The sequence below is a fragment of the Hippoglossus stenolepis genome, chromosome 11 (assembly GCF_022539355.2).
Source record: "Hippoglossus stenolepis isolate QCI-W04-F060 chromosome 11, HSTE1.2, whole genome shotgun sequence".
NCBI lineage: Eukaryota > Metazoa > Chordata > Actinopteri > Pleuronectiformes > Pleuronectidae > Hippoglossus > Hippoglossus stenolepis.
Genome location: NC_061493.1, coordinates 12,776,565 through 12,792,154, shown reverse-complemented (window position 1 = coordinate 12,792,154; position 15,590 = coordinate 12,776,565). Strand labels below are relative to the sequence as shown.

At 43.1% G+C, this 15,590-nt stretch overlaps 1 protein-coding gene across 2 annotated transcripts in view; it reads left to right on the top strand.

Moving 5' to 3' along the window:
• Positions 1 to 15,590, top strand: part of LOC118118015 (ephrin type-B receptor 1) — a 156,497-nt gene that overhangs the window by 44,117 nt on the left and 96,790 nt on the right. For both annotated transcript variants that reach the window (XM_035170778.2, XM_035170777.2), the window contains exon 2: positions 1,915 to 1,979. In XM_035170778.2, the coding sequence (XP_035026669.1) occupies positions 1,915 to 1,979 (65 nt within the window). The remainder of the gene's footprint in view (positions 1 to 1,914; positions 1,980 to 15,590) is intronic.

The window sequence follows — 15,590 nt, the reverse complement described above, 5'->3', positions numbered from 1 at the left end:
GTCTTTGCAGTTAATCAGAGTAAGATTTCTCCCACATCAACAACACATGCGGGTGTTGCTTGCCGACAGTTTGCTTTGATAGTGGATACTGTCCAAGCCGTAGACACAGCGGCTGCAGTTCCTCTGATAATTCCCCACACACCTTTTCTTATCTGCTACACATCATCACCCGGACACACCATCCACTCATCATGTCTCCCAGCTTTTTATCTAGTCTGGCCACATTAAACACAAGCGAGCACACGTTGTGGCAGGGCGGCATCAGAAAACGAAAAATGTCCCGGTTCTCTCACAATAAGATGGAAGGTGTGGGCCAGAGAATAAACTGTCTGTTACAAGTGAAATTATGAATCTATCATTACACTGCTAAGGCCAACATGTCACCCACTTCATCACTCTATAAATCTCTGTGTGTGTGAGAGGGAGGGAGGAGCAGGGGAGACCGGTGGTTGGTGATAACTGCCATACTTCTCTCGTCTTTCCTGGAGCTATATCAAGTTTCCAGATTTCAAAGTGCCAACCAGGCAGATATTAATCAAAACAGGGACGACAAACTTCTTGGGTGAGCTGCCAGACCTATTTGTCTACAGCGTGTCACTGAGGATTAGTAAGAGGAGAGTGCGAGCAAGAGAGAATGTGTACTCTTTATTCTTATATTTCACATGGTGCCAGATATGACAGCGTGTTTAATACAAGTCCATAGTGAGGTAGATCAATTTGAATCTTTTCCACCCAAGGGTAGAATTCCCTTTATTGTCTCATTTTTGTTTGTAACCTGTGTACCACTTAGTTACTTTCAGTCATGCATTGAACTAAACGTGAGAATGCAAATATCCAAATCCAAGTAAAAACCTTCGTAGAATGTGAATGAGAATTAGCCCATGTAAGAATACAGTGGGATATAATGCGGAGGATTCAGCGAACAAGTGGGCACGTCGATGACGTTTCTAACATGCAATGGACCCACAACTGAAAAAAAATAAAAATGAATACAAGTATCTCAGAAAGACGTGTCATGCGAGTAGAAGAAAGAGAATAAAATGCCAAAATGGAAAGAGAAGGAGATTTGATTTGGTTTTGGCAATCAGTGCCACGATCAGTGCGGACACCGATGCTGTAAACAAAAACACGTGAATAAAATGTATAGGTCGTGTGCTGCCTCCTGCTTTCTCTGCCCAGACACCACCCCTCACTTGAATGAGATCTTCCTGTTGTTGTTAACACGTCTGACCCAGAGAACCTCTCCATTGTCTGAACATTTTCAAGAGTTTATATCTGAAAACCGCTTATGACACTCCTTTGTGCAATGAATGCAGATATGTTTCCCCTTCTTATTTAACCTTAGAGACTCTACGTCTTGGACATGTATTTTCATAAATATGGGTTGAGAGGAACAGACAATAAGTACAGAAGACCTCTGTGATAGTAGTTTTCAGGGAATGTCCCCACTTGTAGTAAACAACTGCACTTGGAGGCCTCCCTCTGCATGTGTACAGCCACTTTCTTTTGGTTAAACACTTTGACACAGTTCAGTGCTCACACACGACCACACGCAAACTCGCTCTATGTTTTTCATGTCCATGTCCTAATACATGCATGCACGCACACGGGCAAAAAGCAGGACGCACATACTGTAGTTCCACACTCACACGGAGAGGACCCAGCAGTTTAACAGCATGACAGAGGCACTCGTACATTCCTTCCGGTGCCGAGGCTTTGTTTCCACGTCTCTTGTCTGAACAGAAGTTGAGCAGGGATGGATGCAACGCTGTGAAGGGTTCATCTCCTTTCTGCTCATCGGTGATAGTGTCAAGTGATCACTGGGGCTTGAATGCAGTTCAGCTCGGTGGAGTGATTCTCAAAATAGCTTTTTTTTGTGGCTAACCAATGTCTTCCCTTTTCTCTTTGCTGCAGAGACCGTGATGGACACCCGGGTGGCCACAGCTGAACTGGGCTGGACAGCGTATCCTAATTCCGGGGTAAGTCGGCATGGCAACGCACGCAGACGAAAAACTGTTTCACAAGTTTGTCATGGAACTCTCTCTGGTGGGTAACATGAAACACGGTGCTGGCACCGACAGGCAGTCGCACAGATAAATAGACAGGAAGGAAGGATGGGAGTATACAGATTTAAGTACTGCCCCAATGTAGCTCCTATTATGAGTATTATTTCTCTCTGTCCTGGTTCATAATGGCTTAATGACATAATGGGTTCATGTAAGCCCCAGAACACTGCACCTAAGTCCCTGTAAATGGAGGCTGGGGGATACCATAGACATAATAATACAGTAATGACACATTTATGCAGGGAAGTGGAGGTATTAGGATGAAACGGGGGAGGAGGAGCTAAGAGGGTGGAAACGCTCAAGGCTTCTTCACATTTCAAGAGAAGTATTTTCAACTTTTTTCGGCAGCTGCATGCACATGAAAGCAGTGGAAATGGAACAAAGTGCCAAGTCATCATCATATTTTTGGGGCTTTTTTCCCACAGTATCAGAGGTATGATTGCCCAATTACGTTAATGGACCAAAAGAGAATTTTAAGACCTTGTTCTCAGTGCTGTAATTCAATAATTCAATAGAAAGCTCCATAGTCCAACACTGATAACCTGGATCTGGCTGAAGAGACGATGACTGTTTCCTGTATTTTCCGGGTCTTTAGGTCTTTATGAGGCATTTTACACACGTGTGTAAAGGGAGCCTTTACTGCTCTTGAACAGAGCGTTGGCTCTATTCAAACATTGGAGAGTGTGGCAGCTCACTTTATAGGTCTCCCCTGAAGGAGCATTAAGTCAGAACCTGGATTGACCTAGTGTGAACATTAGAGCAACAATTCTGGAACTGAGACCAAAACAAACTTCCACAATCTTGTTTTGCGTTGCGGGAAGATGAAATCGTGATACCCCAACCTGCAGCCTGTGGAGCTCTCATTACTTTACACACGTGACAAAAACAATTCTTCATCTCAGAATTTGCACTATACAAAATAATTCAGAGAATTTGTTCCATAGTCTATTTTCTTTTGTAAATATTACTGATCCCACCTATTTTGTTGTCTTCCAACTGCATGTGTTGTGGGACTCTTTTGGTCCAATCATCACTGATTGTGACTGAGGAAAAATGTATTTCGCTCCAGATGGATAATAACCCTCAGAATCCAGACCTCTCGAACACATTCAAATCAGTCCAAAAAAATAAATACATTGGGGTGTGGACTGACTCGTCAAAGCATTGCGTGTGTTTGTGTGTGTTTTTTAACTTTTTAGCACACAAAAAATAGTTTTCTACGATGATGACTGAACTGCATTTAATATAATTGGCCGTATCCAGTCTGTCTTCACTGAAAATACATCGGATGTTTGTCCAAAAACCCCAAATGAGCAGCTGATTATGTTGCAGCCAAAATGATTAAAGCAAAAGAAAAAATCTCCTGCAAATTAAAACTTGCATATTTATATATTTTCATTTCAAATAATTGTGAGGATACCTTGCTACCTTGTTGCTAATTCATTGTATATTGGCCTTGTAGTGATCAGTTTCACTCAAAAGAAGAAGGAAAAAAAGCTCAGTTTTCTTTCTTTTCTTACACCGATTTTTTTGTTTGTTGATATGTTGTTTTTCCCTGTCAAAAGGAAACATCCAGTAAGACCTACTGAGTAGAGACATCTACTGTGCTATTTCCATCCGAGCTTGTTGAGTTCAGCAAGCCTCCAGGCACACAGAGCCTCTCGTCTGTGTTGAGCATCGTTTTTTAAGCTGCTCCTGTTGTAACAGTTCATGCCGGGAGAGACCCGCTGTAGGAAGAATACACTCATACCGCTCACTGGTGGAACTTACCCTGCTACGCAGCTGTCTTGACCTTGCTGCTGGAGTGTCAGAGATGCAGTGTGATTTTGAAGGATCTCGCACTCGCACACACTCTCTCCCACGTGCACGTTATCGCGTACACACACTCAATCCGGCAGCTTTTTTAAATGGATTTCTCTTGTGTGGGAGCTAAATATTGAATTATATCAAACCTGTACAACACTCATCTCCGGCGGCTGCAGGTGCATCAGTTCGTTTGTGTGCAATGCAGCTGATTTGGAAACCAAGTATTTAATAAGTACTCGACGCACTCAGACACGTATTGAGTATTTCCATGTCTTACATAATGAACGCTCGGTTACAAGCTGAGTCGAAGTTGAAATTTAAAAGAATCCATAACGATGAGTGTAGCCTAAAAGGAGTGAAAAGAGGGTGCTGTGAATTGTACACACACAAAACACGAGAGGAGGAACACACACACCAGCGTTGTCCCCGTGCTGCACCTCATTAATGTCCTTCAGTAACTCCTTCAAGAGTTCATAAGAAGTGGATGTGTGTGTGTGTGTGTTTGTATTTGGCTGACCTGAAGGGTTAATTTTGAAGGATTGCAGTAGCAGTGTCATTAGTTCCAGTGGTGTAAACATGAGGACATATCAGGGTTAGCCCACATGAATGTATAATGGTGCGGCGCTATGCAAATGCACGCTCTGTGTCAGCATCTGCCGGAGAGACGGAGAGCTCAGAGGGCAAACAGATGTGTCCAGAAAACAGGCAAGATCTTTTTTTTTTTGTTTTGTTATATTCCTTCTTTCTCTCTGTGGACTTTAAACACAACCATCTTCATTTTCCTCACCTCCGTCCCCTCCTTTTCCTTTCTCTCTCATTCTCTGTCTTCACACACAAGCACCTTGTCTTTGTTACGTGAAGCGATTATAAGGAAATCAGTTAAAGGCACTATTTTGGAGGAAAAGCTATTTCATGGCAACATATACAAATAACAGGGCTTTTAATGTTTTTTACATAAATGTAAATAAAACTAAATTTTAATTGACACAGTGGCAGTAATGAGGTACAGTGGAAAAAACTAAGATCTGGACCGATACCAAAGCTGCTCATCCGCGTAATCAAATCGATTAAATCCAGGGTTGGACTTTAAATAAGATTTTAATTAACTTAAAACGGTTCAACTTAAGAAAAACTTAACAAAAACAAACAAACCCAGAAACAGTGCAAATACAATGTCAACTTAAATATTATTTGAAAACCAATATTGATTTGAAACACGGCAGAGGGACAGGGAGAAATCAGGTCACTCACCAGTTGAGTGTTTGCTGGGGTTTTTACTTATGTTGTGAAAATAAACATGTTGTGATTTCCTGTAATCTTGTTTGCCCACTTGCATCGTGTAAACATCGACACTTAGAAAACAGTAAGAAGTAAGGATGGAAGCTGTTTACGAGGTGAGGAAAGGTACATGAAATAGAATTAGCTGGGTACAAACACTAGATTGAAAAGCTTATAGCTACTGTGAAGCTCACACTGATATTAAGCCTGTTGTTCTAGTCTACGTGCAGGAGGAATCAGTGTTTGGCCCGTGTGCTCCTCTATACACTCTGTTGGCAGTTTATCAGATCCACCTCACTAAAGTTAATGAAGTCTAATGCAACAGCCTTGCAGTAAATCCTCTAACTTCATGAAGGTTATAATCTACAGGTTTTATTGAAAGTGTTTGAGGAGAGGTGTTGACTCAGCTGAATGCTCATTTTGGAAGATAAAATATGTGAACTGTGTCACATTGTGCAGAGAAGTTTCCGTTTATTACCTAGGCCGAGGAGGTTACGTCTTCACCCCTGTCCATGATTCATTTAACATTCAGAAATAGGGCTTTTTTTAGTTTTGTCGAATAAGCAGGCATGTTTAAGGAGCAGGTATCAATGAGAGCGTGAAATTAGTGGACGTGCAATAAATTGATTTTAATTATTTAGGACAAAATAAGAGAAAAACCTCTGTAAAAGAACTTCATCACAATCTGAAAATGAAAACAATTTTGAATGTAGGGTTTTTTGCAAGACTGACAAAGGTTTGTAGTGGAAGGATTTCTGAGCCATTAGAGGAAAGGAACATGAGTTTCTTCGTCCTAATTGTTCTTCTTGAATAATTTAGATAAAAGGAGAACCAGAAGAAAAAAAAAAGGCTAATTTCGGGGTGGAGTGTGGGAGACAGGAAGGGGACGAGAGCGAGAGATTAGAGGGTGGGGGTAGTGTGGCTGAAAGGTTGTGGGATCAAGAGGGGGGATTAGGAGAAACTGGAGTGAGAAAGGGTAAGAGATCAATTGAGTGTGAATGGGGAAATAAAGAAAAAGCTGTGTAGCCCAGAAACATTGAGCTGTGGATGTGCGTGTGGAGGAGAGCTTGGGTTAACTCATGTGACTCCGGGAGGTCACAGACACAGTCCAGGCTTTAAGGTGAGAGCCTTTGGGGGGAGGGGTGCCCGGGGGAGGGGTTACGGGGTTACGGGGTCAGCCGGGGGGCGGCGGCTCTGCTGACAGAGGCTGTGGGTGCTGTCAAGCGAGGAGAAACAGGGCAGGCTTGGGGCAGGGAGGGATAAAGAGTTGGCCAAGTGAGCGAGAGAGAGAGAGAGAGAGAGAGAGAGAGAGAGAGAGAGAGAGAGAGAGATGGGTGTGGAGGATAAGAAGCAGAAAGATAAAGAGGAGATTTGCCAGAAATCCCTTTGCTTTGCAGGTGCACGAGAAGAGATGGAGACAGAACGGATGGCCCCCTGACGTTTGTTTGTATTTACACTTGCTTGTATTTCCGCGTGTGGGCTTGTGTGTGCTCAGGCATAAATTGCTGAGAGTGCACTGTTGCATATCTACACCTGCATTGAATGTGAGTGTGTGCATCTGCAGGTGCAGTTAGAGAGGAGTGGTTTTGGGCAGCCCCCCCCGGCCCCGCTTCCCCTTCCCGCTGTGCAAAGCTCCTTTGGGCCTTAACTGGACAGGTGTCAGGATACACTCGGCGTTTCCTAAAGAGCAGCAGATAGATCCATAACGGCCATCTCACCATATGCTGACCACACTCAATACGCCTCAATTATTCATAACCTGACAGACAGACGGGCATGCAGCGATTCAACATGGGCAGGGGAGCACGGGAGGAAATGGTGTATTGGGGAAGATGAGAAAGAGCAAAAGGTAGATAGGGAGGAGAAAGGGGGTTGATTGAATGTGAATAATAAGAGTCAGAGGGAGACGGAGAGGAAAAGAAGACCAGAGGCAGAGATAGGAGTGAGGAAGAGAGAGAGAGATGGATGGAGGTGAACTCTGAACCTGCAGAGCCTCAGTCGAAAATGGAATGAGAGGAGAAAAAAAAAAAACACGACAGTGAGTCATGCTGGCTGTGCTTCAACAGCCAGGTGAGAAGAGTGCCTTTTTTAAACCCTAAATGCAAAAATGGTGGAAAATTGTTTCACATTCACACATAAAACTCCCTATGAAACTTTTGTGTCAAAAAAAAAGTACATGTATATGTATATTGTGTATATTTGCACAAATAGATGCACATACACGCACATCCGACATTGTCTTGTCAGTGGGAGACCTGTTTCATTTTACCTCCCTGGTTACCGAGTGTGATTCAGTTGTGTATCCACACAGCTGAATTCGCTTTGAGCTCAGACATCTCTGCTCAGCATGACGACCAGGATGGTGAAACAAGGATTCACTTAGATCAAAACTGGCTTTCTGTTTGAGTTACTGTGTGCGGCTCTGTGTTTGTGTGTCAAAGGTATTTTGTTATTTTGCTCGACTTCCATATTGTAATTTTTTTTTTGTAAGGCCAACATTTATTTTACCATCGTAAGCTAAGGGAGACGTGGCCTAAAAAGCAGCAGCTACTTGTAGCGTAGTTACAGACGGAGCAGAACAGAATATTTAAGTGTTTGTGCAACACAGAAAGGATGAAGTCACAAGCTAAATCAGGCCGGTTTGAAATGTGTGCCACTCCCTCAGACTATTCCTTTTTTTTTTTTACCTTTTCTCCGTTTTCTATTTTCCCCTTTGAAATAAAACGTGGCTAGCTCAATAATTGATATTCTTCCTGTGGATTTCCCCCCCTGATATTTCACATGTAAGAATTCTCTTGGATGTATTAGGAAGTAAGGGCATCTTTTTTCTTCACAGAATAAATAAAAGAACAAAATAATGCAGCAAGGGAGAAATATATATCGAAAAAATATATATATTAAGGAGAAATGAGTCTATCTTTAATTTGTTATGGATTTGGAAGAATGGAAGGAGTGGCTGGAGGCTGTCTGACGTCTGTGTGTGGGAGTTAGTGTGTGTCTATCCCAGTCAGTATCTGCACTACCTGCTCTTTCAGCAGTCCTGTACAGAGCTGCCAGAAACAGCAGTAAATCCCTCTGTTCTTGCCCTCCGTCTTTTTCACCCACACTGACTTTCTCACTCTCTTTTTTTCTTTACTCTCCCTTGTCCGTCCCTGGAGCTCAGAATCCCCTTTTCGCTCGATCTTTGCCAACAACCCTGCATCCCCCCCTGCATCCCTCTCACTGACTCTGCGTCTGGAGGATGGGGCTGTCATGTGTCGTGCTTTGCAGAATTTTTATACTCACACACTCCACCACACACACACACAAGCGCACATGCACACATACACGCCGACAGACAGGGGGGCCCTTCACATCCAGAAGCCTTGATACCCTGCCATCCTCCTGTCCCCTTCTGACACGCTCTTAGTGAGGTTGTCCCTAAATGGCCTTGCCCTGGGCCATAGGGGGCCAGGGAGCCTGCAGGGTGACAGCTTTCACTGCCTTTTTGAGTTTTCTCTCACTCCCTTTACCCCCTTCTTATCACATCCCATTTCTGTACATCATTTTTATACCTCTCATACGTTTTAAATAATTTAAGCGCTCACTCGTAACATTCTGTCTTCCCCCTCTTGCAGATACTCTTCACTCTTCTCTTTCTCTCTCTCTCTCTCTCTCTCTCTCTCTCTCTCTCTCTCTCTCTCTCTCTCTCTCTCTCTCTCTCTCTCTCTCTCATCTTTCAGGCTTTTCATGTTCTTCTCGCCCTTCCAACTGTTTCCTTTTATTTTGGCAGTCAAAATTAATAATTGGAGACTCCTTGCATTTACAGAATCACTGCAATACTTGAAAATGTCGATGAAACTTACAGTAGCGTAGATCTTCTTAAATACATGACACAAAATACAAACAAACAGCCTTGTCACTGCTGCACCACCCACTGTTCTCTTGGGAATTATGCTCGACTTATTAACCAACTCTGAGCTGAGAATAAAAATGGACTTCCAGTACCTACAATGGTATTTTTACCTACTTTATGTCATTTCTTGAAGTAGCTTCAAATGCTTGGTTTGTTCTGAACTACCTCAGCTAAAAGCTAATGTACGTAAGCAAACCTTATTCAATAAAGTACTGCAATTGTGTAGAAAGAAATTATTTTAAATGACATTTTATTATCAAGGACACAAAAACCTTGTGTCCCCGCTCATGTTCCACCTCCTGCCTGAGACGTTAATAGTAGAAGTTGCATTTGGTAACGCCTACAGTGTTTACTATGGCAGCGACCATGCAGCATATAATTAAAAATGTAAGTGTTAATAATAATATCAGAAAAGTTGGATGGAGGAGTGGGAGAGGAAAATGCCGGGGTGGATTGTTCACTTAACACAATTATGTGCATCATATTCACGATCTGAGACGGAGGCCGCTTGGGAGCAAGTAATGAGACCAAATTGCAAATAATGTGCCAACACAGTATATTTCTCACACTGTATAAATAGAAGTTTGGAATGAAAACCACCAGTAACAACAAAACAAACCCCCCGCCAATAAAGCCTTGGAGAGTTTTGTTAATACATGGCATCATCTGTGAACTCACTTGTTTAACACCGCAGTGTAACAGATGCATTGACTGGGGCGTGGGCGTGGCCGGGGAGCAGATCTTCAATGAGTCCCACTCTGACGCAGAAGGACAGAGTTCTATCTGGGCTCAGGCAAACTGTGTGACTGTAATTATAGAGTGGCTGGGATCTGGCAGCATTGGGAGTGTTTCAGACATCACCATTTCCTCCCCATCCATCACATCCAGCCAGGCGGAACTAGGCCTCAGATGCCCCGAAAAATAATCATTCCCATTGCAACTGGCCTGACAGCAGCCCTCATTCAATAACACAGCTGATCAGAAATGATAATAGCAATCATGCCACCGCATATTTTAGAGGCTGCAGTCTGATTGTGTTTATGTGTGTGTATCTATGTGTGTGTGTGGTGGGAGATGAGGCATAGCATTCGTAATATGTGAATATGCAAGAGACTATATGAGCATGTGTCTCGAAAGCCTGTGTGGGAATGCTAGTTTATGTGGCTGCAGTCATCAAACCAACTGTTGCCTTACATGAACATGTCCATTCTGTTGACTTCCATTAAAGATGTAAAGGTTGAAAGGCAAATATCCTCATTAAGTCAGTGGGATTTAAAACAGCCTCTGGACAGAAAAAGAAGAGCTCTCTGGCTTGCGATGATAGTCGGCAGTGAGCTTTGCAAAAATGAGAAGAGCATCTTTCAGCTTGGGAATATACAGTTCTATCCCTATCTCAGCTTTTCATGTCCAGCTATAATCCACCGTCCTTCTGAGACCTTGGCCTTTACAGATCTGTCAATGTAAATTTCACCTCCACTCGTGCCATTCCTTTTTCTTTTGTTCTCCCTTTGCGTCATTTAATGCTCACTTATTCATGCAATAATATATATATTTTTTAAATGAATTCATTGAAGTTCCACTTTCCCTGCCTCAGTACAACGTTGTGTTGTCATGAATAACAAATAGGATCATTACTGAAATGCCCATCCCAAGCCTGTAGAATGAAAAGCAATCTCCTGCTTTGCCTCCACCCACATGTTTCAGTCCTGCAGTGATAGATGAAAAGACAACTCTTAGGTAGAAAAGTGCTCAGAAACATGCCAGCCATTCCTCCTGGGTTTGCAAATGCTAACACAACACCCTCGCCGTTCCGTCATTGGAAATACTATATAAACACAATATCGCACCAGAATCTTTTGGGGAAACACATAAAAAAAGGAAGCAACTTCTGCCGAGTGTTTTCTGTTACAGGGTGAAGTCAAAGTCGAGTGTTTGAACGAAAAGGGCTCAAGAACAAAAAGGAGCAATGTCAAGGGGAACTCTGACAGTGGAGCAGTATAGTTTGACCATTCCTGTTGTTATTAAATACATCTCTTGTGTTTGGTCCCACTGTAAAAACCCAATGTCAGATTGAGAAGTTGGAGTTTGGAAGGCCATTCACGAAACACTTGTCAGGTGCTCATACACCATTTTCCAGGGGTATTTCTTTAGACCTTTCAAGGATGAGGAGCTTTAGATGTGGAAATGCTCCGAGTTGCTCATCATCTGTCTGCGCACAGTGTCTGAGCATGTACTGTAGCTGTATTAAGTGCTGCTGATGGATTTGACCGTGGCATCGACTCAGCCGAGGATTAGTTAGCAGACTGGAGGTTAAAGATGGGCCCCAATAGATGCTTCTCTACTCAAGTCTCCTTCTTGTGTGAACAGACCAAGGTTGAATGATGAGCTAAAAGTAGTCAAGACTCGTCTGTATGTACGTGTGCACCGGAGCCACAACCAGACATAGCACTACCAAGTGATTTGGCTGGTTGGTGTGATTGAGGATAGAGTTACAGTGCATCGGGACAGTAGTTGTACATTCTTTCATGGCCTCCATTGGCCAGTTTCCACTAAATAGTAGCTCCAGGAACCAATATCAAGATATAAGGGTCCAAATTTCAGCATGATTGTTTGCAGGTATCTAAATGAATCAATTGGATGCATCTTACAGAGCTTATAAGAACACAACCGCTTTTCTGGACAAATAAGTTTTAGGATGCAAAAGAATCTTGTCAGCTACTGTGCAACTCTTTAAATGGATATTGGCAAAGGGACCTACAGAGGTAGAGGAAATGACTAAAAACATCAAAAGGCTAAATACCTGTGGAACAGAAAAACAATCAAAAATCGAACCCTGCTTTACTGGCTCTCTTGAGCACCATTTTCACACTCTATCTCACTCCTCATTACGAAAGCTCTACAGTCTACTAAATAACCTTGTTTAAATGATGATGCGCATTTCAAGGAATTCTCATTTCTATTTATAATATTGATTCAACTGGCAGCCTCTGCTCATTTGTATGTGCATTACTGCTGTGGACAAGCTGTAGCAGTTTTGAGGCTCATGTTGGACCATAGTCTGATAGGAGAGATCAGAATGTACAACCCCCAAGGGCAAAGCAAGTAGGCCTACAGTTATAAAAGTTCCTGACCCCTTAAAACTTTCCTGAAAAAAGAAGGTTCCTCTGGTGGACAGAGGTCGATATGACCTTTCGTACTATTTTGATACCAGACCTATTCTCCATTGGTTTTGTCATGACAGCATCGAGCCTGACTGGAAACCTGAAGCCTGCATATGGTGGCTCCTGTCTGGTTCCCACCGCGCCTGCTCCAAATGACTCATTAGTCCAGTCCATTTCTCCTGTTAATGTCCACAGGTGATACATCCATCTTCTGATAGGTTAGTCCCCTTAGCTCTGTGACTGGCTTGTTCTTGGCTCCACTGTTAAACACTGTCGTCCTCTATAGAGCGAGGCTCTGACCATCTGAGCCGCTCTGTGTTATTTTAGCCTTTGAAGGTAATGGCAGGATATCAATGTGATGAATGGCCTTTATGAGGGCACTGTATCGATGGCTGATGGCAGTGAACTGAGGATGTGGGAAGGGGTGCATCAGCCTGAATATATTACCGCCTCCCCGTCTCCTTGATTCCTCTCCTGTTTTTTTTCTTTTATCCTTCTCTCTGTCTCTTTCTTTCCCTCCGCCCTCTCTTCTCCAGCTCAGCTAGCTGCGACTGGTCATTAACACAAACATTAAGCTCGCTGTGAATCCATAGCTTCTCCATCTCCTCGCTACTGCCCATAAAACAGAGCGGCCATCATGACACACACAATGACCACACTTGATAATCAGGGGAAGGGGAAGAGTGGCTCCTATATCTTATTGGTAAAGCAAAGGTTTTAGAGTGGAGCCAGCGGGTACATGTGGCTGACTTCAAATAAGCATTGTGTAAAGAGGCACTATATTTGTCTGGTGTCTCATCAGCAAGAATGTTTATGTTCGGTGATATTTGTATGAATAAAAAACAGATGTAGTGATACAAGAATGTGTGCAGTGGGGTTTTCACAACTACCTTGTTTGGTCGTAATCTTCTGACTTTTGAGTTTAGTCCGAACCAAAATAACAGGTGTGAAAGGTTCCTCTGATCATGATCTGGATCCAAATTTTGTCTGACCTAAAGACCCAAAGTTTGGATAGTTTGCAGTTTAAAATTAGTTTTTTGCGATAGGTCAGACTTTTGGGCCAATTTCAGGAAGTGACGACAGCATTAAACAAAGAAGACAGAGAAGCTGAAGCGGCTCATGGGATTGCTTGTAGTCTTTGCCTCCAACAATGTAATAAAAGGACGTTCGTTTTAGTGGTAATAATACCATAATAATGTTACAGTGGCAACTAGGCCCAACCGTCTAAAAAACAATCAATTTATACGCAGACGCAGCCAACATAGGTGATGATGACTAAAAAGTCTTAAATCTGCTCCCTAAATTGCTACTGTGTTTTGTTACCTGACTGCCACATAAACTGCATTATCTCTTATTTCTTGAACGTATGTGAGATCTATTGCATGAAACACATGTGGTGACACATGGTACAAAAGACGAAAAAGCACTTAGGAACATAAGATAATCACACTCTCCCTCCCCCGCACCTTGTTCACCTTCAGCTCATATGAATGATACATGCCAGGAACGCATATCTGCGCTCAGGTCCATAATGCATGGACTAAATATACACAGCGCAGGACTAACAGTGTTGCTTTATACACAAATCCTTGAAAAGAAAATGGATGCAAGGACGAGGGAATTCCATTATCAGTGAGGTGACAAGTGATGATGCCTTCCCTTTTCACTCCTCTCTGGCGAGGTCAGAGAGATGTCATAGAGTGCAGGAGATGGATTTGATTTAAATGATCTAAAAGGTCTGTAAGAGAGTGAAGGAAAAGGAACAGGAAACCCTAACTGAGTGCTAATCTGACTGTAGAACCTGTACTGCTAACATGCATGCATCATGTGCACTGCAGGGCTAATGATAAAGATGCTCAGGAACAGAGTAATAAAATGTTTTGGTCCCACAGAAGCAGAAATGTGTCGCGTAGCCTCGAGCTCTTCTGCAGCAAAACAACAGCCAGCAAATCAATATGTGGTCGGTAAACCATCAAATTATAAACAACATGTTCTCGGAGTGCGCGCACACACACACACACACACACAACCACGCAGACATCAACAGCAGATGATTACAAAGCTAGTGAAAGGATAAGAGGACAATGTGTCCCAAAATGTGATTTCTGCTAAGTAACTGATGCACCTGGAATAGTTTTCTTCATTCTTGACACAATGGTGACACCGGAAATCTACAGAGGAGGATATAATAAAAAAAAAAAAAACACACTTCATTATTATATGAGCCAATGAATTTCTGGACAGATTTTAGATGGGCATTATCGGAGACGCCTCGGGCCTCTCTCTGGCGTGAAAGATGGTGGTCATTTGGCTAGACGAGGGGCAGAGAGGACCCCCTCCTAGACTGGAGCAGACGGGTGCAGAGGAGCCTAGGGCTGGCTGTATTAATGAACAGGCAGTGCTGAAAGGGACAGGTTCCTGTAATGCTGATGAATGGTCATTACAGAGCAGAGACGGGAGAGGAGAGCGGGAGGGATAGAGCGGAGAGGGGGAGAAGAGCAGAGCAGAGTGGGCACCGGGGGAGCAGCGGTGAAAAAAGGCTTTAATTTGCACCTCAGATTTCTGTAAACTCGTTTATCATGTCAGCAGTGTCACTGTTCTCCACATGTCTTCTCCCTCCTCCTCCTCCTCCTCGCTCCTGGCCGAACCAAACATTCCTGAGGTTTTCTCTCCAGGTGTACTCCCTGGGCCAAATAATCACATCATCTATTCCATTTCCGTGCGTCTTTGACCCCCACAATGCAATGGAATGGCAACCTTTAAACCTCGCCTCAAATCATTTCATGGACCCATGCATCTGATAAGGATGCGGAATCTTTTGACCATCTCTTGACCGGCTGTTGGGGCCTGTGTGTGGAGTGGTGGTGTCTTCTCCTCTCCATTAGGCCTGATTGAGCACCAGGGGCGTTAAAGGTCAGCGGAAGGAGGAAGCACCAGGAGATATATGCACAAAAGAAACAAGAACTGACTTGAGGCCCACTCACAACACTATAGACCTCATTAGCTTCTCTTCGCCTACAGCTGTTTGGATCACTGGTGGTGTGTTAGTGTGTGTGTGTGTGTGTATGAAAGGAGACGTATCAAAAACAGCTTCAAAGCTTCCTCTCTATCCAATACATTTGTTTCTCGTCAGTGGGTTTTTATGAGACTGTAGCGATGGAAATCACCTTTATGATTTTGTGTTGTTTTTGTTTTTCTGCTCCTCTATGACCCTAAGTAGAGTGCATTCCTCCGCCAAGGCCCAACAGTCCCCTTATGAACAAATTTAAATTCACTTGATCCTGATCGGCACCAAATTGTACACACCCATAAATATCAGATGTTTTATCAATATCATATCAAATATGCCAGATTTTTTTCCATTAAGATCCATGAATTATTCCC